This window comes from Aethina tumida, chromosome 5, assembly GCF_024364675.1.
Source record: "Aethina tumida isolate Nest 87 chromosome 5, icAetTumi1.1, whole genome shotgun sequence".
Classification (NCBI taxonomy): Eukaryota; Metazoa; Arthropoda; class Insecta; order Coleoptera; family Nitidulidae; genus Aethina; species Aethina tumida.
This window is the reverse complement of record NC_065439.1, coordinates 18,680,035-18,706,795: the sequence shown is the minus strand read 5'-3', so window position 1 is coordinate 18,706,795 and position 26,761 is coordinate 18,680,035. Positions and strand designations below refer to the sequence as shown.

Genomic DNA, 26,761 nt, shown 5'->3' with positions numbered 1-26,761 from the left:
TAACGTGGCGGCCGGTAAAAAAATGGAGAAAAAAGCGTCTCCAATTACAAACGACCTGGTTACACGCACCCAGGGCGGTTCTGCGATCACGATGTTTAAAACTTCATTATGCACGACACGCCGACATAAAAACCTTTTTAGTTCGAGCGAGTTATTAAACAAGATATGAGTGCGAGTTTTTCGTACGTAAATTACAGTTGATTAACGTGAAATTTTGTGTCAATTGAAGGTGTAAAAAATGTACATTACCCATTATAAAATGCTGTAAACAAGAAAACTAATTTTTATTTTAAAATTTAATTTTAACACAGAAAATATTCATAATATTAAAAACGTAATATTACTGTAAAATGAAATTAAAATTTAAAAAGATATAGTATGGTCTAGGGTTCATAAATCAAAAAAATTAGATTACAATACCATAAACAAACACTCATCTTTGAAAACTGTTTCTGAAATATACAGTAGTGGTCATTATTCTAACATATTTTTAAAATGTTAAATATTTTCTCCATAATGCCATTATGGAAAAAGTTAATTTCATTGAATTTTTAAGTATGAATTCTGTGATACTATGTATAAAATTTAAACGAGATTGGATAATAAGTTACACAAATATAAGAAAAAAACAATTTTTAAAATTTGAAAAAAACATTTTGTTCAGAAGAAACTTGATGTACTTTAAAATCACCTTGTATAGAGTTTTGAATACATTATTTTTGAAAACTTTTAATGTATTCAATTAACATTGAAGGGTTTTAATCAATTAGCTTCTTAAGATTTTTTTTGACACCCTGTAGATTATGAAAAATTTGAATTTATAAGTTATAAGCATAGGCAACTATGTTAACACAGTCAGAATTTCCAACTTCACATTTATTATTATCACAGTGTAACCTACATTTTCAGTAAAAATGTAAAAGATGTTATGGTTAACCGCGACGAAAAACTGTTTGCGTTTCTCACAACTGTTATCTCGTCACAAATGCACAATTGATTATTCAAAGGTGCCTAAAATCGAGGAAAAAGACTTGGTTGAGAGGTTCATCAGAGGATCAGGACCTGGCGGTTCAGCCACCAACAAAAACTCCAATTGCGCCTTCGTTAAGCACATACCGACCGGTAATTGAACTACAGCGTTTCAACAGAAAATAATCGAAGTTATTGCAGGAGTGTCGGTGAAGTGTCACGAATCCAGGTCGCTGGACGAGAACAGGAAACGGGCACGGCAAGCTCTGATCAACAAACTGGACGAGCTGATCAACAAATCGGACAGCGTCGCGGCGCAAAAGAAGCGCATAGAGGACAAGCAAAAATTGGCGCGCAAACAGAAGCGCGACAAGTTGCGTAAGCTCAAACTCGAGTGGATGAACCGTGAAAATATATAAAGAAATATACTTACAAAATCAAACGTTTTCCTCACAAAACGACCACAAACATTCAGTGACAACTTCTCGTCGGTGCACATAACCTCATTGTTGTGCGATTTAACCTCACATTATCACCATTGTGGTATAAGGTTGTACCACATAATTATTATGAATTGTCCGAAGCCGAAGGAGGTTTTGAAATTGTACAAGGATTTGTTGAGGTACGGTCAACAACTAAAACTGACTGACAAGGATTACTTTTCTAAAAGAATTAAATCTGAGTTCAGAAAGAATATTAATTTATCGGATGGAAAAGACATTAGTTACAACTTTGAGGTTTGCAATAAATTATTAATAGTAACTGTTATAAAAATAATTTATTTTTTAGCGGGGAATAATTCTGCTTTTAAAAAGAAGTGTTCAATAATGTTTGTGTTAGTGAGAAAACAATTATTTCATCAACTAGGACAGAGTGTTAGATTTAAACATGGCATTGACTATTCAAAGGTGCCAAAATTGCTTGAGACTGATTTGGAGGAGCAATTTGTAAGAGGATCAGGACCTGGAGGGCAAAAAATTAATAAAACTGCAAGTTGTGTTGTAATAAAACATATACCCACAGGTAAGATATCTTTATTTATTTTGTGGTTTACTCAGTGATTGTTCAATTTCAAAATATTAATTCATTTGAATGGCCTGAAAATGGTTTTATAAAAATTGAATTAAATTTTATATAGAGTGGGAGTCAAAGAAATTTATAAAATTAGGCATCTTGTAAGATATTTCATAAAAGGATTTTTTTTTACTTTAAATGAACATATTCACCTGACTTTGTTGGCCAAAGAAGTATTTACGTTTTATGGCAGAATTTAAGAATACTCATAATAATAAGAATTTATTCTTAGTAGGATATTATTTTATTGAATAACTCGGTGGGTAAAAAGAAGCACTGGACTCCAACAAAAAAGAAAATAATAAATTATGTTGAAATCTTTGATTAAATATTTAAATAATATAATGATTATTTCAATACATTATGTGTGTTTTAGGAATTGTAGTAAAAAATCAAGAATCACGTTCACAAGAACAGAACAGGAAAAATGCACGATCAATTCTTATCAGCAAGTTAGACAATTTAATAAATGGAGAAAACAGTGTTGAAGCCCAGTTAAAGAGAATTCAAGATAAGAAGTCTAATGTAAAACAAAGTAAAAAGGAAAAGTTAAGGTCTTTGAAAGAAAAGTGGAAAGAACGTGAAAATATCATATAATTCCAACATTAATTGTTTGTTTGCCATGTTGTTGTATAATAGTTATAGTGAATATATTATTTTAAATATTTTTGTGTATAATTTAAAACATGCTTAAAATTAGGTTTTCCTAAACTTTCCTAATTCTACACTGCCATCTCTCGTCCAATAGCTGTACATATTAATTAAGAATATAGTATTTTATCATCAACTTTGAATTTGCAGGAATAAGACGCTGCTGCGCGGTATTATCACAAATACGTAAACAAACATACTCCCACCAACGTGGGATGCACGGCAGGCACATTAAAAATCCGAATCAGCTGTTTTCCCACAGTTGTGTGCCGCACTCAAAACCCACCACGTAATGAAAGAAAACGGGTAAGTACCACCCCTCACCGCCCATTTCAACCCTCACACCCCTGCTGACCGTTTCAGACCACCAAACGTGAAAATCGTCGCCGAATCCAATCTGGATTCGACGTCGTATGACGCCTTGATCCTGGTGTCGGCGCCGGGCCGACAGCTGAGGGCGGCGGTCGTCCTCCAGGACACAGTCTCATCGGCCCTCTCGTTGGATCCGTCCCTGGCCACCGAACTGGCTATCCTGCCCGTCGAGCTGTCGCCGGGCAGGTTGGTGCTGGCACCCACAGGAAGAATCGATCCCGACTACGACGACGTACGTGTTTTCAAGAACGCGGCCGTCAAGGCGGTCAGGCGGGCGCTCAAGGCGGGGATTAACCGGCCGCTTCTCGTTCTCGAGGAGCACGAGGGTTTCCGGAATGCGGAGCTGGTCACTTTGTTGGGAGCGCTGGAAGCTCTGTACACGGTGAGATAATTTTTTCTCTAACAAGGAGACTTGTTTAGTCATCGTGAGACAAAGAGTGAGCCGTGTCATGAATTATTCATCTCAAGGTTGTTGACGGATTTAACCGGATCCTTTGTCAAACTTTTGTTTTTATTAAACTATGAATATTTTCATTTCATTTGTTGTTGAAAGAAGAAGAAATAATTTCTTCATGTTATTAAACTGTCTGATTTTGCCTTCAAAGTTGATAAACAGAAACACATTACAACAAAATTTTATATATTTATTACTTAGATAAATAACAAAATACTATACATATAACATAAAGAATGTATGTATTTAAGAAGTCTTAAAATATTGCTGAGTTTTCCCTTAATTAGAACAATCTGCTAATTCACATAACATGAGTTCCAATTAGTACATTTTAGTTCTATTTATAGTTCAATGATAAACAGTCACATTTTTAACAGTTTTCAGTGATAAGTAATTATTTTATTGGCATTGAATTCGTTTACAAGTAACAATGTATGTACGTATATTATGTTTCAAATTGAATTTTTAAGATACTTGCTTTAGATACGTCGATTCAAAGCACTTGCTATGAAGATAATTTGAAATGAAGTGTTTTGCGACAGTTATCTGTTGTATTATTCACTGCGGAAATAATCTAATCTTTATTTGCTTTTAAAAAGCATTTCCAGTATAAATTAATTTATCGACATTTCTAGACAATTGAGAAGTTCAAAATACTCAATATGGGGTATTAAACTACAAATACGATAACATTATCTTTGTATAATATGCAAATGTTAATACAATGGCTGTTATCACGTAACTTTCCGTTATCATGTTTGTTGGAAATGTCTTTGATCTGATAAAAAATAATATATTATTTATTCACATTAATTACAATACATTTAAGTTCATTTTACTGTTTATGATTGTTAAACATTAAAAACTCATGAATTAGCCTTCAATTAATCCAATGAATTTTATGACTTACAAGATAATAAAAGAAATTTTTTGTCTATTAATGAATAATAATTTAGTTCTTATTTATATTCATAGCCCATCCAAGTTCGGGAACACAACCCCACGAGGAAAAATAAGGTCGAATACTTAGGCGTCTTCACAAACGACTTAAACAAGACCAATGAACTGATAAACTTGGCAAATATCCTGGAAACTGGCAGAAGGATAGCTTGCGACATTGGGGATGCGGATCCGGAAAGAATGTGCCCCCCAAATGTGGAAGAATACGTGTTATCGGCTTTAGCTCCCTGTAATTTAAAAATCGACGTGGTGAAGGAGCTATCCGTTATCGAAAAAGATTACCCCCTGTTCGAGGCCGTGAATCGTGCCGCCAAACACCAGGCTCGTCACCAAGGCAGGATCATGTATTTGGAGTACGCCCCCAAGGAAAACCAGATCAAAGAAACCATCTATTTGGTGGGAAAAGGTAAAATGAGCCACAATTATGTTGTTCAAAACACTAAAAATTGTTCCTTCAAGGCGTGACCTACGACACCGGTGGTGCCGATGTTAAGGTCGGGGGCGCCATGCTTGGTATGTCCAGGGACAAGTGTGGTGCTGCTGCTGTCGCAGGTTTCATGTACATCGTGGGCATGCTGAAGCCAGCTCATTTGAGAGTTGTGGGCGCCTTAAGTGTTGTTCGCAACAGCATTGGATCCGACAGTTATGTCGCCGATGAAGTTATCACCGCAAGGTCCGGTGCCAGGGTCAGAGTCATCAACACCGATGCCGAGGGCAGGATGGTTATGGCCGATGTTCTCTGTAAAGTACGTATGGGAATGTTGCGAGAAAAATTATTTGATTTATCCAGAAAAATATGTGTATTTATGCCACCATATACTTTTTTGGCGGTTTTCCTTTGTTGACTATAAATAATAATTTAAAATTTATATTAACCATTTATTCGCATATTCGAAAATTAGATATTCGAGTACACATTTAATTATTCAAATAGTTGAATACTATTATTATTTTTTTAATTTTATAATCTAATTCAAGTATTAATACAATTTCTGATAAAATCATCAATTAAATTGCAAGACATTTGTTCATAATTCAAATTTTATAAATGGATCTACTGATATATTCGAAAATTGGATATTCGAATACAGATTTGACTATTCAAATAGTTGAATACTATTATTATTTTTTATTTTATAAACTAATTCAAGAATTAATTAATTTTTGGTAAAACAACGAATTAAATTGCGAGATATTTCTTCATTATTCAAATTTTATAAATGGATCTATTCATATATTAAACAATTGGATATTCGGACACATATTTGACTATTGAACTAGTCGAATATTATTATAATTTTTAAATTTTAAAATTTAATTCAAGTATGAATACAATTTCTAATTAAATAACGAATTAAATTGCAAAACATTTCTTCATAATTCAAATTTTATAAGTGGATCTTTTTATATAATCGAAAACACATTTGACTATTTAAATTGTTGAATAATAGTATATTTTTTTTAATTTTATATTAATTTTAATTAATTAATACTAATTCAAATATTAATGCAATTTATAAAAAATAACGAATAAAATTGCGAGAGATTTATTAATAATTCAAATTTTATAAATGGATCTATTCATATATATTCGAAAATTGGATATTTGAATACACATTTGACTATTTAAATAGTTGAATACGATTATTATTTTTTAATTTTAGAATATAATTCGAGTATTAATGCAATTTCTAATAAATTACCAATAAAATTACGAGGCATTTATTCATAATTCAATTTTTATAAATGGATATATTGACATTCAAAAATTGCATTATCAAATACACATTTGACTATTCAAATAGTTGAATACTACTATTATTTCTTTTAATTTTATAATATAATTCAAGTATAAATACAATTTCTGATAAAACAACAAATGAAATTGTGAGACATTTGTTTATAATTTAAATTTTTAATTGAATTCATTCGTAAATTTGAAAATTTGGATATTCGAATTTGACTACTCAAATAATTGAATATTATTAATTTTTTAATTTTATGATCTAAATCAAGTACATTATGTAAATTTCTGTTAAAATAAAGAAAGTACATCAAGTAAATTTCTGTTAAAATAACGAATTAAATTAAATTAATTAAGTTTCTAATTCCAATTTTATAAAAGTAATTAATTAAATGTTGGATATTTGAATACATATTTAATTCAACTTATTCAGTTAAATGAAAAAGAAAATATTCAAAAACTTACAGGATAAAAATTTTTAGGGCGATATACAGATAAAGATATACAAATATCTTTTCATAAATTATGTAACTATATTGTAGTTATATCGTATCGTTTAAATAAGACGAGTTGTTATCTGTGTTGCCTACCTTCAACATTAAAATTTGAACTGCCCAAAATCACAAGTTTCATAAAATGCATCTGGTTGGTTTTTATTGCTGGGAAGAAAATTGTGTACAATAAAAATCACAAGTTCAACGAACTACAAAAAATCCTGCATTATAATCAAGTGTGTTGTTCCGAGCGATATCTATTCGAATTAATTATTATTTAAACAAGAAAACACTTGATATAATTAATTGCTTCATTATATTAATTTTGTTGTATTATAATTATACAATTATCATTTTACATGGCAATAAAAACGTTATCTGATTTCTGATTGTCGATAGGATTTTTCTTAATCATTTAACGAAGGTTTCAACAAAAAGGGGATATGATTAATTTTTGGTGGAGCTCATCCTAACGTACGTAATTTAATTGAACGTCCATTGAGCGATTCAATATAACCAAGCAATTGTATTATTCAAGTGTAAACCGTTTTATTAAACTGTAATTGTTAACTGTTTATTTATAATACTGTTTTCGCGTAATTTATTAGCCTATCGCCCGGAAAACCGGCTATTAAGTAACATACGCACAGAATCTAAACAAAATGATAACAAAGCAACAAAATCGAATTCCCGATTAATTAATCGGAGCGGTGGGAGTGTGCACATTCTCGTTGTACATTTGCATCGCGTCGTCCGCCGTTTTGCTACAACTATGATTTATTTTTTATTCGCTCTTGACATTCAGCATGAACGGCGCCGTTCGAATGTCGCATCGGTTCCGGTTCTTCAACAAAACATTTTCGCATTGTGCCGCCGCGATTGTGGCGGACGGCCCGCAATAAATCATCCGGGTGTTATGCCAAGTTAAATGATACGCGATGCCTGGCATGCAGCGTATTTAAGCACGTGTATTATGCGAGCCTCGACAAGTGCAATTCACGTTTTTATTACATAATTTTATCGCAGCATCGGAATCAAAACACGTGTGGCATTTACCTTTTTTTTTATTTCGCCAGCGAAAAAAAATCGCAATAAATGCATTAGTTATAGACGGGACTGTGTGACTTGCAATTATAAATGTTAAACGGTCGATCGGATCGGGCTTTATTTGTGAAAAATCGGTTTGGTGAAGGCCGGCTGTAAGGCGGTGCGGGTTGAGGAAGGTCCGGAATACTAACACTGAAAATACGATGTCTAATTGTCGCTGAGGCTGGGTTTTGAATTTTATCGCTCGTTAAATTAATTTGTACCCATCAATATATAGGTATTTTGAAGGAATTAATATATGTTGTTCTGTAGTCAGTTTCGCTTAGCAGTTTTGTTTATACTTATTTAAATTTATTAAAAACAAATTTGGGCCAGATTTGTTTGAAAAAAAAGTTTGATTTCATTGTTCCAAAAATTAATCAAAAATTGTTGATAATTATAAAATGTCTTATTATTTTTTAATACAAATTTTTATCCTTAAGAAGTTTTAATAAAAATTTTGAAATTGTTGCATATCAACTTTGTGGAATCTTTAATTCAATGTTTCCTGTTTAAATTAGACGTTTGAATAACAAAATAACAAACAAACAAAATAATTAAATAGCAAGTGGTGAAAATTTTTGTTTCTTCTTTTTATTATTATTGTTCAAAATTATTATATTTTTTTGGAACTGACCTTATTTCAAATGGAGTATATTTTTACATTTTATTGTACATAATATCCTAAGCAAAATAACTGTACTATACCATAGGAGTAAGTAAAAATCAAAAATAAGTTGTAACATTTTTATTATTGGAATTACTGATACGAAATAAAAATTTTTGGACTCTTTTAACATTGTTTAAAATATTTCATTTCCATTTTTTAAGATTTTTCAACACATTTCTTGTAGAAAATCAGAAGAAATTAAGAGAACTTTCCTTTAAAATTTTCTAAGCACATATTTACATTGAAAACTAACAAATTTATACAAGATTTTTTTTGAAAATCTATTAGATAAACCACCATTTTGCTACTATGTTTCAAAAATTAATTGGAAGTTGTTTATAATGCTTTATTTATTATTTAAAAAAATTCAATTTAAATTTCTTAGTATCTTATTTTTTATTTTTTTTATACAATTTTTTCTCTTTAAGTTGGTTCTTTGAGTAACAAAATAGTTAAATAGCATTAATTAAGTTATTAATCTTAAAAATTAGAATGATATTTTTTTTCGGATGTAGTATTTCAAATTGAACATCCAATATATTTTTATATTTTAAATTGTACATAATATTCTAAAAGAAACAATTGTACTGTACCCTAAGAGTAAGTAAAAATTAAAAATTTAATTATTTATTCAAAATTAAAAAAATAAATTTATGAAAATAGAAACAAATAGAAGTAAAAATCAAAAATAGTTCAACTTTTTAAAATTTTTGTTTATACTTATTTAAATTCATTAAAAACAAATTTGGGCCGGATATGTTTGAAAAAAAAGTTTGATTTCATTGTTCCAAGAATTAATCAAAAATTATTGATAATTATAAAATGTCTTATTATTTTTTAATACAAATTTTTGTTCTTAAATTAGTAGTTTTAATAAAAATTTTGAAATTTTTAGAATTTTATAATATTGTTTAAAATGTTGCATATCAACAAATTTGTTCTGAAAAACTAAGAGAAATTTGAAATAATCCCATATTTTCATCATATTTGGACAAAACATTTTTACTGTAATATTCCAAAAATTTGTTGTAAATAATTTATATTTCATTTAATAATAATTTAAAAAATTCCAAATTAATATTCTCGAAATGTCATGTTTTTTATTTTTTATTCAATATTTTCTGTTTAAATTAGACGTTTGAATAACAAAATAACAAACAAAATAATTAAATAGCAAGTTGTGAAAATTTTTGTTTTCAAGTTATTATTCTTCAAAATTAGTATATTTTTTCGGACCTTATTTCAAATGGAGCATATTTTTACATTTTATTAAACATAATATCCTAAGCAAAATAACTGTACTATACCATAGGACTAAGTAAAAATAGCTTGTAACATTTTTATTATTGAATTTGCTGATACGAAATAAAAATTTTTGGACTTCTTTAACATTTCATATCCAAGAAAACCAAAAGAAATTAAGAGAAGTTTCCTTTAAAATTTGTCTAAGCTCATATTTACATTGAAAACTAACAAATTTATACAAACCTTTTTTTAAAATCTGTTAAATAAATCACTATTTTGCTACTATGTTTCAAAAATTAATTGAAAGTTGTTTATAATGCTTTATTTAACTATAGTTAAAAAAATTTCAATTTAAATTTCTCGAAGGGTCTTATTTTTTATTTTTTTATACAATTTTTTCTCTTTAAGTTAGTTATTTGAGTAACAAAATAATTAAATAGCATTAATTAAGTGATTATTCTTAAAAATTAGAATGCTATTTTTTTCGGATGTAGTATTATTTCAAATTGAACATCCAGCATATTTTTATATTTTAAATTGTACATAATATTTTAAACGAAACTATACTACTACCCTAAGAGTAAGTAAAAATCAAATTTTTAATTATTTCTTAATAATTAAAAAAATAAATTTTTCAAAATAGGAACAAATAGAAGTAAAAATCAAAAATAGTATAATATCAACTATAAATTAAAAATTAATAAATGTTTCAAAAATTAATTGGGAATTATTGTGTTTTATTATGTTTTATTTAACAATAATTTTAAAAAATTCAAATTAAATTTGTCTAATATATTATGTTTTAAATTTTTTTACAATTTAAAAAAAAATTGTTGTAACAATTCCTTAAGCCTTTCGAATATTTAATACTGACCCGAACGAAAATTCGGTGGCATCCTCTTGCGCAACCGGATGGTGTCGAAAGCGAGGCGCGAAACGACGGACGAAGTGAAGAGGTGGCGAAGACACCGATGAAGAAGGAAGAAAAAGTGTGCGTGAACTTATTCGATTCGGCCAAAAATGTGAACGTGGATGACCTCATGCCGGCGCAGAGCTTCGCCACGTCCAACCGAAAATGCCAATAGTGCGTGCCAGTGGCGTGCGGAGTTTTTTCCTCGCCACGGCACCTTTTACAACTTTGCACCGTCATTTTGTATTAAATAATAATAATTTTTCCAGTTGAAGGAGGACGCGTTGAACGCCGTGAACCCCCATCTTTTCACCATCGCCACCTTAACCGGACACGCACACCGCACCGTCGGAGGGGGCTACTCAATCGGTGAGAACTTCTTTATGATATATATTTTTCTTTTGGGGACAAAAACTGTGGTTACAATAGACGGTGGCGGCGGCCAAACAAGGAGTTTTGTTCCGCGCACCCGCATCAATTATTCATAAATATGATCGACATGCTAGCTTTAGATAATTGTATTGTTCGACCGATTTGGTCAAGTAGATTCCTGCCAGTCTGATTGGATCTAGTAATTGAAACGAGCTACGAATATTCAGGACGTCAGCGGAATTCCAAATGCCAACCGACTGAAATTAATGCCTTATTTAGACGCGTTAACGACAATCAAAATGCATGTGGAGCTGGCTGGTTTGCTTGTCCGGGGATCATCCCGATTTGGATGGATGGTTTGAACAAATCAGGTCTTGTCGCTTGAAGTTTGCGTGTTTTTTATTTTTTTGATTGTCGTCTTGGTGTGAGTTTATTGGGGCACTTCTATATACGTTTTTAGACTTGATTTCTATAAGTGGGTAATTGTGCTGCTGTTGGGAACTGAACAATTAAATTCTCACATATTTTATTGGCGTTGAAGTGAACCAAAACAACTAATAAAAAATATTGAACATTAAATCCAACAAAAAACTTAATAAAATATTAATCAGATGGATAATCATAAATTTTGTGTATGATATGATGATATTTAGAGACAATTTTAAGTTAATTAATTACTTGTATATCTTCTTAGCGTTGAAATGAACAAAGACTACCAATAAAAATTTAATAGCATAACAACCAGATGGCTATTAATAAAATTAGTACGTTTTTATATTTTGGGATTTTCTTTGTCACATTACTGGGACACTTTTATTCACTTTTTTTTAATCAGAAATATCTAAGTAGATAATTGAGGAGTTGTTGGGAACTGGACAATTAAATACTCATATATTTTCTTGGCGTTGAAATGAATGAAAACAACCAATAAAAAAGTTAATAGAATAACAATCAAATAGATAATAAAATTAGTATGTTTTTTATATTTTGGGAATTTTGTTAGTGTGTCTTTACTAGGACAGTTTTACTCACTTTTTTTTTTTAAATCAGATTTCAGGTGTTGTTAAGAACTGAACAATCAAATACTCGTATATTTTGTTGGCTTTGAAATTAAAAATAACAACCAATAAAAAACTTAATAGAGTAATAACCAGATGAATAATAATAAAGTTAGTATGTGTTTTGGAAATTGCTTTAGTGTGACTTTACTAGGGCACTTTTATTAATTTTTTTTAATCAGAAATATCTAAGTAGATAATTGAGGTGTTGTTGGGAACTGGACAAATAAATGCTCATATATTTTGTTGGCGTTGAAATGAATAAAAACAACCAATAGAAAACTTAATAGAATAACAACCACATAGATAATAAAATTAGTATGTTTTTATATTTTGAGAATTCTTTTAATTTGACTTTACTAGAGTTTTTATTCACTTTTTAAATTAAAATCAGATTTCTCTAAGTAGATAATTGAGGTGTTGGGAACTGGACAATTAAATACTCGTATATTTTCTTGGCGTTGAAATGAATGAAAACAACCATTAAAAACTTAATAGAATGACAATCAGATAGATAATAAAATTAGTATGTTTTTTTATATTTTGGAATTTTTTAGTGTGACTTTACTAGGGCACTTTTATTCACTTTTTTTAATCAGAAATATCTAAGTAAATAATTGAGGTGTAGTTGGGAACTGGACAAATAAATGCTCATATATTTTGTTGGCGTTGAAATGAATAAAAACAACCAATAGAAAACTTAATAGAATAACAACCACATAGATAATAAAATTAGTATGTTTTTATATTTTGGGAATTCTTTTCATGTGACTTTACTAGAGTTTTTATTCACTTTTTAAATTAAAATCAGATTTCTCTAAGTAGATAATTGAGGTGTTGGGAACTGGACAATTAAATACTCGTATATTTTCTTGGCGTTGAAATGAATGAAAACAACCATTAAAAACTTAATAGAATGACAATCAGATAGATAATAAAATTAGTATGTTTTTTTATATTTTGGAATTTTTTAGTGTGACTTTACTAGGGCACTTTTATTCACTTTTTTTAACCAGAAATATCTAAGTAGATAATTGAGATGTTGTTGGGAACTGAACCAATAAATGCTCATATATTTTGTTGGCGTTGAAATGAATAAAAACAACCAATAGAAAACTTAATAGAATAACAACCACATAGATAATAAAATTAGTATGTTTTTATATTTTGAGAATTCTTTTAATTTGACTTTACTAGAGTTTTAATTCACTTTTTAAATTAAAATCAGATTTCTTTAAGTAGATAATTGAGGTGTTGGGAACTGGACATTTAAATACTCGTATATTTTCTTAGCGTTGAAATGAATGAAAACAACCATTAAAAACTTAGAATAGAATAACAATCAGATTCCTCTAAGTAGACAATTGAGACGACGTTTAAACGAACATGAACAACCAATAAAACAATTTAATAGAATAACAACCAGATAGATAATAACAAATTTAGTATGATTTTTTCTGGAAATTATCTTACAGTCAGGGCATATGTAGAGGCGATTTTAAATGAAACTTCTGTAAGTAGATAAGTAGATAGATAATTGAGGTGTTGTTGAGACAATTAAGTATTCACATATTTCCTTGACGCTGAAATGAACAAAAACAATTAATAAAACACATTAAATATTAAACCCATTAAAATATGATCTCAATATAAAAACTTAATAGAATAACAACCAGGTGGATAATAATAAATTTATAAATATTAATAAAACGGTGTAAGGTAGGTAATACAAGACATAAAAATGATAATTACAGTTTTGATGCTTTCACGTGTTTTCAAATCACGTGGTATTTTTACAAACGATATTTTTATTAGATGATGAAATTGCCTGGAACATTGTTAACAACGGCGCAGCAATGCCTTCGACGCGATGGATGCATTTGAACGGCACTTCCGTATTCCACGGCGAATTTCCCATTTCCTAAATACACATGCTTTCACTTATCTCCTAACTGACGAATATTCGAACGACGGTTGGTAAGCGGATCTGTTGGTCTTCATCCTTTATTTTCTCGCCAGTAATTTGCTGAAAGAAGATCCTGTTGCCTGTAAAAAGTGGCGTGTTGCATAATTATGAATAATTTCAGGCGAGATTCGCGGAATGAAATTGTGTCGGGCCAATTAAAGTGGCACGTAACGGGATAACAAGGCACCTTTCTCCGAACGGGTCATTGTGAATATTATCCGATCCATTGTCGTCCCGAAATTTACATCGGCCGTACAATACGTTCCTTTAATGTGTCGTAATTTTTTTACCGGGTCACTTTAAAAACCACTTAGTATTTGGTACTTCGGGTCCGTCGTAAAAAGTCCTGCAGCAAAAAACGGGCCAATTTAAAGGGAAATAGACGTTTAATGGACGTGGGTTCGTCGATGCGCCCATGGTAATTTGGTAACAGACATCTCTTCCTACAATCATCGGCTGTTCTTTTATGCCAAAAGCACGATTATAACTGTACAAAAAAGTAACCGCATCGACGATGACCTGTGTAATCAAATATACTGCGGTGCCATAATCCGCTATGTGTCCCCATTTTCTTCTTCCACTCGCCATGGCAACATTCGGACGTCTTTTCTTGGAATGTCAATCTTCGGCGTTTAAAATCCAATTTATGCGTGAGACGTACCTTTTTTTAGAATTAACGGTGCTAAAAATACACCGCCAGTGAAAAGTGACACAATTTATCGTATCCTGGAAAATGCACGGTGGTATTTCATTCAAAGTAAAAATACTTACACCACTTCATTGACTTTTAAACGAATTATTACCGATTACTGTTATGCATAATGATCTTTATTAAATAGCTATGATGTCATTTGCGTAATGCACTACAGTAAGAAATCAATTAAATCTGTTTACCTTGCCTTGGTATTTGAGTTTTTTAAGATTAGAATGCCAGAATGCACTTGCAAAGTAAGTCTTCATTTCCATCATTAATTTATCCATCGTAACTTTAAGGGTAACGCCAGTTCTAAAATTAAGACGTGAGAAGAAGCAATTTATCACGAAAACGTGTGTCTAAAGCTTAATGCACAGTTACCTTCAGGTATTTTAATAAACAGTCACGACCTCGACATTCTTAATTGCAAATAAGAATGAATTGTCATAATTGGGTGTATTTTTAGATGTGCACTTTAGAAAAGGACACATAACAGTCGTCCATAAAATGTTTTCATAAGCAACATTCTTACAGTGATCGACAACGGACCGGCCAGGAAAGCAGGCAACGACAAAAAACTTCAAGAAGCTTCGGATTTAATCGGGGATCCCTTCGAAATATCGACGTTGAGACGTGAAGATTTTGCTTCGCATAGGGGAGTAGCTGAAGGCGACGACGTCGTGCAGGGACAATCCAAGCCGTCGACTCAATCCTGCCGCGGTCATCAAGGTGCTGAGAATATATTTTGATATTGAATATGAGGGCTAACATGTTGTTATTTAGGTCCCATGGCATTTTTGGTTTTGGCATCCGGCTTAGACCAACACGGTTCGGGCAGTGAGAAGCCTTTGAAGTACAGCCATCTGGACATCGCTGCTTCTGCCGGCGACCATCCGGATCCGGCGACTGGGGCGCCAATTTTAGCTTTGGCGAAGAAGTTTTTGTTTTAATTTGCATTTATTTTATAAGAATTTTCATCAGTGGTTACTTAAATAAAATTTATATGGACATTTAACTGGTGTATTATTTTAAAATACCTTTAAATTTTACATTCAAATATAATTTTGGTCAGAGGAAAGACTTTGAAGTACAATCATTTAGATCTGAATCACCAATTTTACATTTGTCGTAGAAGTTTTTATTTTAATTTTCATACATTTTTAAGAGCTTTAATCAGTAGTTACTTAAATAAAATTTACTTGAGTATTTAATTCAAGTGTTATTGTCTGAAATTTCCTTTAGATTTTACTTTCCAACTCAATTTTGAACAGAGAAGTCTTTCAAGTACAGTCATTTGAATATCACTGCTTCTGTCGAAGAACTTGCGACTGAATCACCAATTTTATATTTATAGTAGACGTTGTTATTAAAATTTTCATCTATTTTTAAGTTTTCATCAATAGTTACTTAAATAAAATTTATATGAGCAATTAATTGAAATATTATTGCCTGCAATACGTGTTGTGAGTTTATCTTTCAAATTCAATTAACAAAACGTACGATCAGAAGACAAATTGCATAAGATTTGATAAATAAGGAGGTCGAATATCGCCCGATATCCTTGACCAAGTTATCTATGTGGCCGGTGCATTTTATCGGCAGAGAACAGGAACAGGATTTGAAGCGGTGCCGCGGGGCACGGTGACCACGGACATTTTCCAACGATCTAAGATCAAGGAGCTAATGCGGCTGTCTCCGCCGTATCCTTGCGGTTAAATTAAATTGCACTAGAAACAATTAAACGACCTTCGGGGCACTTGCATTAGATTTTCGAGTTTTTTCAATCATTGTCACGTACCGTAAATACTTATTATAATGTTTCTTGGGCTGGCCACCTTGAACTTTACCGAATGATTCATTTCCTATTCGATTATTGAATCGATATTGATAGCTGCTATTAGTTTTTTTTTTTTAAAAAAAAGATCTGTGTTGCACCTACGGGATCAAGGCGGAAACCTCAAGCACGTTCATCCTGAACAACACCACCTCCTGTGTCCTGAGTTGCCATCACAAAAGTTTCACCAGTAACTTCAATTGTGGAACTAGATTAACGCATAAAAAACTGTTTTAAATCAACTAAGGTTGATTTTCAGGTTACTTTCGTGACTCCTCGTATGCCGAACAAAAATTATATGATACAATTACATGCGTTTTGCACGGCGATTTGTTCTCTTTTATGACATTCACCGCAATTACAAGTTCAATTTAATATATAGTGGTTTTTTATGATTATGAATAAATTTGCATAGATAACACAGTTAAAATTGCTTACAAACAATCACCTCTTTATGTGCATATAATCTAGAAACTCTATATTAATCTTAATTACAGCCGTCCATAATTGTTTCAATAAGGATGTAAGTTGAGCTAATATGAAATTCAATTCCGAACGAAATGGAGTAATAAAATTATAAATAAAATGGAGCGTCGATTTTTACAACACGAATTTTGCACAATGGGAAAAAATTAGTGTAATCGCACTTCCTCTTTTACAAGGCATTCGTCCTGCACAGGTAACACGGTATGACCTAATTTGAATAATTTGCGGATTTATATTTTTATTGTGGTGACAACACGAAGATTAGCACATCATTTCCCCCTGCTATTAAATTTATTGTTGCGCAATCTGTAACTTGAACACATGTCTTCGATCACGTTTTCCCCGACATTAACTTTCATGGAGTCCATGAAATTTTGAAGGTGTTGGAGGAGTTAAATAGGTGCCAGTTTTTTAGTTATAGCAGCTTAAAATCATATTTCTCTTACCTGATTTGTTTAATTTTTATGAGTCGAGTTGCGCAACCAATAAAATTTCCTTGAATTAGTTTTTTATTGCCTGGTAATAAAATAAGGGACATGGTAAAATGTAATTTTAGATTTGTATTACATTCTACGAAATAAAGATTATGGACAAACGGAAAAATTACCAAAAACTTATCAACAAGTTATCTAGTTCGTCGGGGTCAAGCTGAAAAGCTGTAAAAAGCCAACAATGGAGTATTTGGAGTAGACTTAAAATTACCATATTATTAGTAATAAAATAAATGTACAGTGGGTTTGTTTATGGGTATTTCCTTTGGACAATTGTGCATTGTATTATCGTATGACATAATAGACCTCCTTCCAAGTTGTTTGTTTTCATATGACCGCACGTTGTAGGTTACCCCCGAGATTTAGCATGCAGAAAAGAAAGTATATAAATATGCTAGGACACTACTTTCCTAGAACCGCCATCCAGCCAGCATATAAATCGCGGACTCGGCCAAACAGTATGTATGGCAGTAACTCAGTAATACTGATTTCTGTCGCGGAGGATGCACGTACGAAACGCCTGGTTATTTTTAGCGAAAGCATTTCATCAGGTTCACCAACACAAAGTGTTCCTAGGTCTCCATCGGCCAATTAGACCACTATCACGGACGACGATCGTGCAATTTACGCATGCATTACGCACCTTCCGCACGTATTTCACCGTCTTGTGTTTCGTGCCTACTAAAACACCTTTAACAAAGTCTCCACTTTCAGACCTGAGTCATTTTAATAAGCCACATGGATATAATGTACGAGTTGCCTTAAAGGTCTTAATATACATGGGAAATACTTGTTCGTAAGGAAGATTGAAGGATGATGGAGGAAGGAGGTGATGGAGTTGTAATGTTTATGTAGGTCTTGCTTCACATACCGAGGAGACCAACACCCACCCACATAAAATAGCAATGAGGCATTAAAAATGCCTTTAACGATCGATTGATTTACTGAATTGAGGAGTGGTTTGGAGAGCGTCGATTAAAAGTGTCTATGTTAATAGCACATTGACACGATGTAGGTTAGAGGTGTAGAAGGCATGTGTGTAAATGTGTGGACAGTGTACAAGGAGCAATCGGCTTCATTGTCTCGCCTGGTCACAATGGCGACCGGCAAACTTAAATAACGTGTACGACTGCGCTTCATGAATACACTGTCCGCATTATCTTTAAATTAACTGTATAAAATACACAGAAAGCCACCGGAATTGCATAATTCCTGAAAAATAACTGTTCAACGCTTGTATGAATCCGTCGCAGAACAAATGCTGCCTTGCCATAAAAATTTATACGGAGAATAACTAATATAACATGCTGATTTCAGGCAATATTCTATAATCAGCCATTTCTAATCAATTTTTACACTCACTCTGGGCAGTCCCGTATTTCAAGCTCTTATTTTAAGCTAATGGTTTGCCATCAGCCAACCAAAACACTTTTACCGTGTCATTGGGTTGAATTTTTTGCGCTTTTACAAACTGTCAATAAAAATTGACTAAAAAATGAATATTTTTACAATGCAATAAGTGATTTGGCCATCAAACTCACTCAAAGGTCCTGACTTCTACGAACTTCAAAAAGGTAGAGGACGCAATAAAGATATTAACTTCGCTGACAAAATAACATAATTTATTTCACAACTACTGTTAGGTTAACCGTAAAAATTTTTCGCAAAACGGCAAATCTGGGCCTTTTTGGCGATGCACCAAGTGCCGTAAAAAAGAATTGCATGGTAGCAACAGATGAAGCCGAAGGCCGTAAAGTCATTACTGCTTAATATTCCGGCAGTTTTTACCTGTTTTTTACCTTTTTCCACAATGCAACTTTAAATTTCAATGCGTTTAATTGAATTTTTATTAGCCCTGAGAATTTCCATAAAGCACACATAATGCGGAGTTAAACAAACTAGTTCAAAGACGAGACTTTTTACGAATATTGGGATAATAAATGGATTTTAGACTGATTTGAATATTATATTGTGCTGTTTTAAGATTTATTAGATTTTTGTGTCTGACTTTATGCTTTCTAGAACAGGTTTTATTGGTGGTGAAAAAACAGCTGCCGATAAAAATTCTAGAAAGATGCAAATTTGAAATTCCATTCGGAGTCTCATCATAAATAAAAGTGATTAATAAACGTAGTTCCCAAAAAGGCTTTGGCTAACTTCAAAAAACAAGAATGTTACGGCCATCATTACTTATTATAAATTATAAAAAAAGTTATGGTACCAGATGCAATAATTGGACGAATATGACTATTGCGCAATTGGACGGGTCATTGTCGGTGCTTTTTACCAATAACGCAATAAAAGCGGGACATTAAAAATTGCGTCTTGCCCCATTGTACCACCCCCGGTGTCCATTAACCCTTTTTAAAAACCCATAAAACGTTTTTTCTCATGTTAAAAAAGCAAAGGGTAAACATCAATAAAACAGCACCAAAAATTCCGGCCACACTTTTCCCATTGTCGTAGGAATTGTTAAAAAATGACGGCGTCGAAACGAGTAGGAGGGTGAGTTTCACTTTCCGCAGCAAGTGAACGCGCCAGATGATGATAATGGGGTTGGCGGGCGCACCTGTTCTCTCAAAAATGGATGAGGAAAGGATTATTTGGATACCTGTATCCACCCTAATCAGCAATATATTAGACAGCACCCATTTAATTTCGGGCCCGGACATTTTGCATCTGCACGAATTAAATTTAATTGGGTAATTTCGTGTGAAAGGTGCATCTCCGCACAAATGCACTTTTTGGGATCTGTTCGATCCTAGAAAGACCAAGTTGCGGAAGCGTTCCTTTTTTGGCTATTTTTATCACGACATTGTAATGAAGTATTTTGATGAATGGTGCGTCGAAGACTATCATCAGTCAAATTTTTATCCGCATGTCGATCTGTCATAATAAATATATCAACAACGTGTTGGATACATCTGAAAAATGAACTGTAAGCGTGTAGAAATCTTATCGATTGAAAAGCCAGCGTCTTTTTTGCCGATTGTTTCCCACGTATTTCAGGTAAAAAAGTAAAAGGGTTCGACGTATAAAAAACGGCAGGGGTTGTTTGTAAAAAGAAGGTGCATTTTTTTGCTACCATATAAAAAAAAATGTTCTTTCATCTTCGGGTTCGTGTTCTTCAACCCTTTTGGACAATTCGGCAAATGATTTTTAATGTATTTTTGAGGCCTTTCTTTTATTGCGCAATGACTGGGCGATAATAAAATTTTTAAAATATGTTATTTCAGGTTTTTTGTTGTGAAAAAAATATTGACGTCTTCCGGGGTGACACGTTTTCCAATTATCGACGTTCGAGGTTCAAAGATCGAAGTCTAATTGTAGTTTTCGTGAATTGTTGAATACAATTCCGATATGTATTCATTTAGTGAGTCTAGTCGATATTTAACCTTTGTCATCGGCGTTGCATTGATTTGCAGTTTATTGTCTCGACGAAGAAATAATCAAATTTAAATCATTAAAATCAATATTTAGACTTCTCTAATTGCATTTAATTTGACTAGTATTAAATGTTTAAATAACGTTGCAATTTGGTATTTAAGAATAATGTTATTTTATCTGTTTATTCAACATGTTTCCATCGTTGTGGTTTATGTTTGTATTTCACAAATTTTTTGACATTTTACACACTTTATGGCTGTGATGGTATCAATTCCTGAAAACCTTTATCTTCTGGTAATTCGTAGATACAAGATTTAATAAATTATTATTATAAATTATTACTTTTTTCTATGGTTTATTTTTTTGAATTCTTCTGAATCATAGTTTTCTCTTTCACATTTATGATTTTTTGATACATTTACTTGTTTATATTTCTTAAATCAAAAATTTTATTACATATAATTTTAAATTGATGTTTATTTTTAGTTACTTTTTACATAATTTTTCTATTTTTTTGGTCAAATTTTTTCTTACTGTACTTTTTATTTTTTTTATTGTTAAATCCAAAATTTTAATAAACGTAATTAAAATTCAATTTACGGTTTTGATTTTTTACCCCTTTTTTTCTAATTTTTATTCGACATTTTTTGATTTTTTTCTGAGATACTTTTTATATTTTAAAAATATTTTTCTATTTTTATTAATTAGAATAATATTACATATGTATAAATTATCTTTTCTTTTAAATTAGAAAAAGTTATTTGTCAAGTTAAAATTGAAAATAACACACTAAAAATTGACATGGAAAAATTAATATGGAAATTATTATAAAATTTAATAAATAATTGATATGCATATATAAAAATTACAAAATTGGAACAAAGAATATTTTGTAAAAATCGTAGAAAAATGAGGAAACAAAAATGATATAAAAAATAGCACTCAAAGAAATAATTCAAACAGACTGACAATAAACTTAACAATTTCCAATCCAATCCAATTGCCGGTAACAATTTGAAATTCCAAACAGCAGTTACATCTTAAAAATTTTCTGGAAAAGGTACTTTACTGCAAGAAAAAAAATCTAAAGTACAGTACACCACAATATGATGATAATAAACCACCCTCAACAACGCAACAATAATGTTACGTAAAGAAAAAACATTCTGAGTAAATCTAAAATTGCATCGTTTCCGAAAAGCCACCAATCATGCAGATGAACTTGAAACGTCGAGCCATTTGTTCGGTGGTACCGTTAGGTTACCAAAAAGCTCTTCCGCATTACGGATAGCACCCCGTGTTTTTTTTTTCCAACCGACGTACCGTTGTTTTCTTAGAACCGAACGGACCGAAGAGGGAGGAACTGACTTTTTTATGAATAATCTTGTCAGCTTGCCACTATACACGCATCTCACATTGCGCCCAGAAAAGTCCACATCATTATTGACCTTCTGGTCACCGTATCGAATTTAAGTTACTGTAAACACAATGTATATTTTTTATTTGGCGTTTAACGTGACTGGGCACTTTAACAACGAGGAAGTGATGCCTTCGATGTTGTCCGAGTGTCGGTTTCTTTGGGGGTGTGATTTGGCATATGGTTTAATTAGAAACACTAGATTGGTTTATGAACAGATGAACTTATAGTAACTCAGTTTAAATGAGACTGGTCAAGACTTATTTTATTTCTAGATAGATGTATTCGTTAGGCAAAAAACCTCTACAATAAAATATAAGGGGAATATTAATTAATTTGAAGGCACAAATTGAACTACTTTTCTTCTTTTCTTAGCTCCATACAATATCTAATCTTATAATAAAAATAAACAAACTAATAAAAACTTGTTTTAAAATGTTTATCATGTATTTTTATTGAATTAGCATGTTCTAAAAACACTAAAAAAGAAATTCCAATATTTATTTCTGCTTTGAATAATAATGCGCCACATTAAAATAAGAAACGTTTATTTATTCTTTTTCTAGATTGTCTAAATATATTGTAAGAATAACTTATAGTAATAATTTATTAAATCTTGATTTACCAGACGAAAAAGGTCTTCAGGAATTGACACCATCACAGCCATAAAATATGTAAAATGTCACAAAATTAGTAAAATAGAAATCAAAATAAAGTTTTATATTAAAACAACAAAATAATTAGTGAAATTCTTAAAATTATAATTAGAAAAAACATGTAAAATAGACAAATTCAGTCAAAATTTTTTTAGCAATAATAAATGTTCTCCATCTGTTTTTTATATATATTATATTTTTAATTTTTTTTACATTTTTTAAAATTTATATTTTTCAATTATAAATTAATTAAAAAAATGATAAATATAATTTTCAGTTTATTTTTGTTTACAACTTTTAGTTAATTTTTAATAACTTTGTTCAGAATTTGTTTAATTTTTTTTGACTTAGCTTTTTGTATAGTTTTTAACTTTTGTCTATTTTTAATAACCTTTTTAAAATAAAAATATTAATAAAATAAATTTTAAATTCAAATTTAATTTTTAATAGTTATGAATTTCAATTTTAGACTACAAATCAAAATAAAATTTTATATTAAAACAACAAAATAATTAGTGAAATTCTTAATATTATAATTAGAAAAAAAACAAGTAAAATAGACAAATTCGGTCAATTTTTTATCAATAATAAATCTTCTCTATCTACGTTTTGAGTTCCTTTTTTATATTTATGGGTATATTTTTAATTTTTTTTACATTTTTTAAAATTTACATTTTTCATTTTTAAATTAATTAAAAAAAATTATAAATATAATTTTCAGTTTATTTTTGTTTACAATTTTTAGTTAATTTTTAATAACTTTGTTCAAAATTTGTTTAATTTTTTTTTTTTTTTTGACTTACCATTTTGTGTAGTTTTTAACTTTTGTCCATTTTTAATAAACTATTTAAAATAAGAATATTAATAAAAAAAAATTTAAATTCAAATTTAATTTTTAATAGTTATGAATTCCAATTTTATACTTTTGACATTCTTTGATATATATTTAAAAATTTTTATTAAAAGGTACGAAATTTTTCAATTTTTAGTAATTATTTATAATATTATATTAATTTATATGTTTATCAGTATTTTTTCTATTGTAATTGACAATTTTCACTAAATATTATCTTATAATTATTAGTAAGAAATAAATGTCTTAATTCTGACTAATGTTTGTTTATTTTATTTTTATGATTTAATATAAAACTTTATTTCTTTGATTTACAAATCATAAATATATTTTTATATTTTGTTTATTTTTGTATATAATTTATTTAAGTGTTTATAGTTTTTATCTTTTTTCTTAATATTAATACTTTGTTTTATTGAATTTTTCATATTTTTACAATTTTTATATTCAATTTTATTACATTTTGCGACCTTTCAGTTTAGCTAATTAAACAAGTCCAAAAAATGTTAAAAGATAAATTAATTTTTTTAATTAAAAATACAATAAAACAATGAATTTTCTGCATAATAAATTAGATATTTGTTTATAAATGATTTGAAGTGCAAGTAAACAAATTAAAATTTCTAAGGTGTATCCCGCAACCTTTGGCCGACAGGAAAAGTGTCGGTCGAATCGCGAGGCGAGTAAAAGTAATTTCTCCTTTACAAATATGTAATTATAAGTTCACCATACGTTTGTCCGGTTGTGAAAGCAGTGGACGCCTTGTGTTTTTGTTTATATTTTTGTGCGGGTTCAATGATCGCCGCCAAACATAGTGCGTTTAAAAATAGCGAATTCCATCAAGGACATGAGGTGTAATCAGTAATCGGTATCTCCGCGCCCGAAGAATTTCGACTTTTGTACATATGTATGTTAATCGACAGGAAATGAGAAAGTCGCCTGGATTAATTTGAATAAAAAATGGCTCCGGTATCAATTAATTAATAATCTCCCTGAATTCGTATCAGCTTACTGATAATCTGACTCCTTTGTCCGGTGATGGATCTATAATTAAATAATTAACAATCCTTTATACTTTGTTAAGCATAAAAACTTTATTGGTTCCAAGAACTTATTCAAATGTTGGGGAGTTTCCTTGTCCATGGCGTTCAAAGTCTGAGTGCCCGGCAGACGTGGCTAATGCCAATGGTTCCTTGTTGTTATGGCGAATATTTAATAGGACCATTATCTAAAAAAAGTGTTGTTCCTTCCACTGCCAACAACAAAAACCGAACCGGCAGTGGTACCCACCAGAAACAACCCGCCAAAACCACCCCAAAGCACTCCTCATGGTCCTCTCCAAGTTCCCGGTCAGAAAAACTCAGTTATCCTTCGCGAAAAACCGCAAAATCTGATCGTCCGCCACTTTGGAACGACACCGGGAAGAAACGCGAAGCAAAAGGAACCACATATGCATATGTATAGTCGGATGACCGAAAATACGTATACATAAATTAGGTTTGTTGACCTTGCTCACTTGTATATTCACCGGGCTCACCACCAAAATACCAATCGTTCAAATCTATCTTTCCACGTTCATTGCCATTCGCCTAGGTCATGTACTTTTCAGCCCGCCCCGCTTTATTCGTCTCCCATACGAGTCGCACCACATGGTGCACCCTCACCGTCTCCTCCGTCAGATCTTCCGCTTTCGTTTTCCGTTTCTACCTCGGCCAGATAAAAAGATGGTAAAAAACGCGTGTGCCTCCGCCCTTTGTTCGCGGTGGAGGAGCACGTGCGTCGCATTTTTTTTTTATAAAAATTGCGGGTGGCTAAGTTATTGTTTCGAGGCCGCGTAACTCGATCTATTCGCATCTGCAGTTTCCGCCACGTGGAAGAACATAATCCGTCTCGTAAAAAATGCTTAAGAAAATCGATTTTTTTCGGGTGCGTGGTCGCAAATGGAAGACACAAAAGTTGAGTGGCTCCGTCGATAAACCGCATAAGCCGATAAAACTGAAAACAGAACTAATTGCTCTAGGTGATAACTGTACAAACGTCAGAAGTTTTCTTAAAACTCCATGCACATTGGCTAATTTAGGTCAATAGTTAATATGTGAATTATTATAATTATGATAACTGTAGTTTGTTGGGGAAAAAAATGGGAACGTACAAATGATACCCGCGTTTTCTATAATGTCAATCTATTTATATTTCAGATGGATTAAAATATTAACGGTTCATTTAATAGGCTGATAAGATCCTTGTTCAAAAAGTCCTGTTAATATATGCGTGCTATTTAGGACAAATATAAATGTAGTGATAATATTTCTGCGTAGGCATCGTCAATTCTTATACGTTATTTTAATATTAGGATTAAAAAAAATTCTTCAGATATAAAATTTTATTACAAAAATTTTATTCTTATACAAACTAAACTAAAATAAAAAATATATGATTATTAATTTTATAAAATAAAAAATAAATGATAAGATCGTAAAATAAAAGGAACAATAAAATTAATTCGAATAATTATATATTATTAATATTTTGCTGGAAGACCTTGTGAGGCCTTCAAAATGTGAACATTTTAATTAAATCTTATAATTAATGCTTTATTTCAATTTAATTAATTGAATTAATTTAAATCAAAATTAACTGAGCAAATTTAAAATAGAAATGTAATTAAACAATTATTTAGTTATTATATAGTTACTTTGAAAATATTTTGGTGGGATTATTGTTTGAATTATAATTAGTATTTTCAACAATAATATAAATGAAATAAGTGAAAATAAAAAAAAATTAAGTGAATATTATCAATCATGTTTTGAAGTTATGTGAAGTATTGTTTATAATTTGAAGTGGACAATGAATATAATTGCTAAAACAATGGTACTTAATGATAAAATAATGAAAAATATTTCCAAAATATAGAA

General features: G+C 30.8%; 5 protein-coding genes across 5 annotated transcripts in view; 4 read left to right on the top strand and 1 right to left on the bottom strand.

Moving 5' to 3' along the window:
• Positions 1–1,462, bottom strand: part of LOC109597285 (pre-mRNA-splicing factor ATP-dependent RNA helicase DHX16) — a 42,030-nt gene extending 40,568 nt beyond the window's left edge. Inside the window, exon 1 of the mRNA XM_049967650.1 lies at positions 1,403–1,462. The gene's annotated coding sequence lies outside the window, so the exon portion shown is untranslated. The remainder of the gene's footprint in view (positions 1–1,402) is intronic.
• Positions 909–1,400, top strand: LOC109606758 (mitochondrial translation release factor in rescue-like). Its single transcript, XM_020023299.2, has 2 exons — positions 909–1,122; positions 1,171–1,400. The coding sequence occupies exons 1-2, from the start codon at positions 924–926 to the stop codon at positions 1,386–1,388; spliced, it is 417 nt and encodes a 138-aa protein (XP_019878858.2). The 5' UTR covers positions 909–923; the 3' UTR covers positions 1,389–1,400.
• A 44-nt stretch (positions 1,463–1,506) lies between the features above and the next one.
• LOC109606759 (MIEF1 upstream open reading frame protein) lies at positions 1,507–1,993 on the top strand. The gene is made up of 2 exons (XM_020023300.2): positions 1,507–1,706; positions 1,759–1,993. The coding sequence occupies exons 1-2, from the start codon at positions 1,539–1,541 to the stop codon at positions 1,795–1,797; spliced, it is 207 nt and encodes a 68-aa protein (XP_019878859.1). The 5' UTR covers positions 1,507–1,538; the 3' UTR covers positions 1,798–1,993.
• On the top strand, positions 1,797–2,708 carry LOC109597283 (mitochondrial translation release factor in rescue). The gene is made up of 2 exons (XM_020012929.2): positions 1,797–1,992; positions 2,420–2,708. The coding sequence occupies exons 1-2, from the start codon at positions 1,797–1,799 to the stop codon at positions 2,638–2,640; spliced, it is 417 nt and encodes a 138-aa protein (XP_019868488.1). The 3' UTR covers positions 2,641–2,708.
• A 140-nt stretch (positions 2,709–2,848) lies between these two features.
• LOC109597280 (putative aminopeptidase W07G4.4) lies at positions 2,849–15,734 on the top strand. Its single transcript, XM_020012927.2, has 7 exons — positions 2,849–3,000; positions 3,058–3,448; positions 4,496–4,886; positions 4,940–5,226; positions 10,899–10,998; positions 15,254–15,448; positions 15,503–15,734. The coding sequence occupies exons 1-7, from the start codon at positions 2,987–2,989 to the stop codon at positions 15,667–15,669; spliced, it is 1,545 nt and encodes a 514-aa protein (XP_019868486.2). The 5' UTR covers positions 2,849–2,986; the 3' UTR covers positions 15,670–15,734.
• The last annotated feature ends 11,027 nt before the right edge of the window (positions 15,735–26,761 follow it).

Excerpts from the sequence above, each read along its gene's own strand:
- LOC109606758 (XM_020023299.2), top strand. The coding sequence starts at position 924 with ATGTTATGGTTAACCGCGACGAAAAACTGTTTGCGTTTCTCACAACTG. Across the intron at positions 1,123-1,170 it reads CGTTAAGCACATACCGACCG|GAGTGTCGGTGAAGTGTCAC; the intron begins GTAATTGAACTA and ends AAGTTATTGCAG.
- LOC109606759 (XM_020023300.2), top strand. The coding sequence starts at position 1,539 with ATGAATTGTCCGAAGCCGAAGGAGGTTTTGAAATTGTACAAGGATTTG. Across the intron at positions 1,707-1,758 it reads ACATTAGTTACAACTTTGAG|CGGGGAATAATTCTGCTTTT; the intron begins GTTTGCAATAAA and ends TTTATTTTTTAG.
- LOC109597283 (XM_020012929.2), top strand. The coding sequence starts at position 1,797 with ATGTTTGTGTTAGTGAGAAAACAATTATTTCATCAACTAGGACAGAGT. Across the intron at positions 1,993-2,419 it reads AATAAAACATATACCCACAG|GAATTGTAGTAAAAAATCAA; the intron begins GTAAGATATCTT and ends TGTGTGTTTTAG.
- LOC109597280 (XM_020012927.2), top strand. Across the intron at positions 3,449-4,495 it reads CGCTGGAAGCTCTGTACACG|CCCATCCAAGTTCGGGAACA; the intron begins GTGAGATAATTT and ends TTATATTCATAG. Across the intron at positions 5,227-10,898 it reads TGGCCGATGTTCTCTGTAAA|TTGAAGGAGGACGCGTTGAA; the intron begins GTACGTATGGGA and ends TAATTTTTCCAG.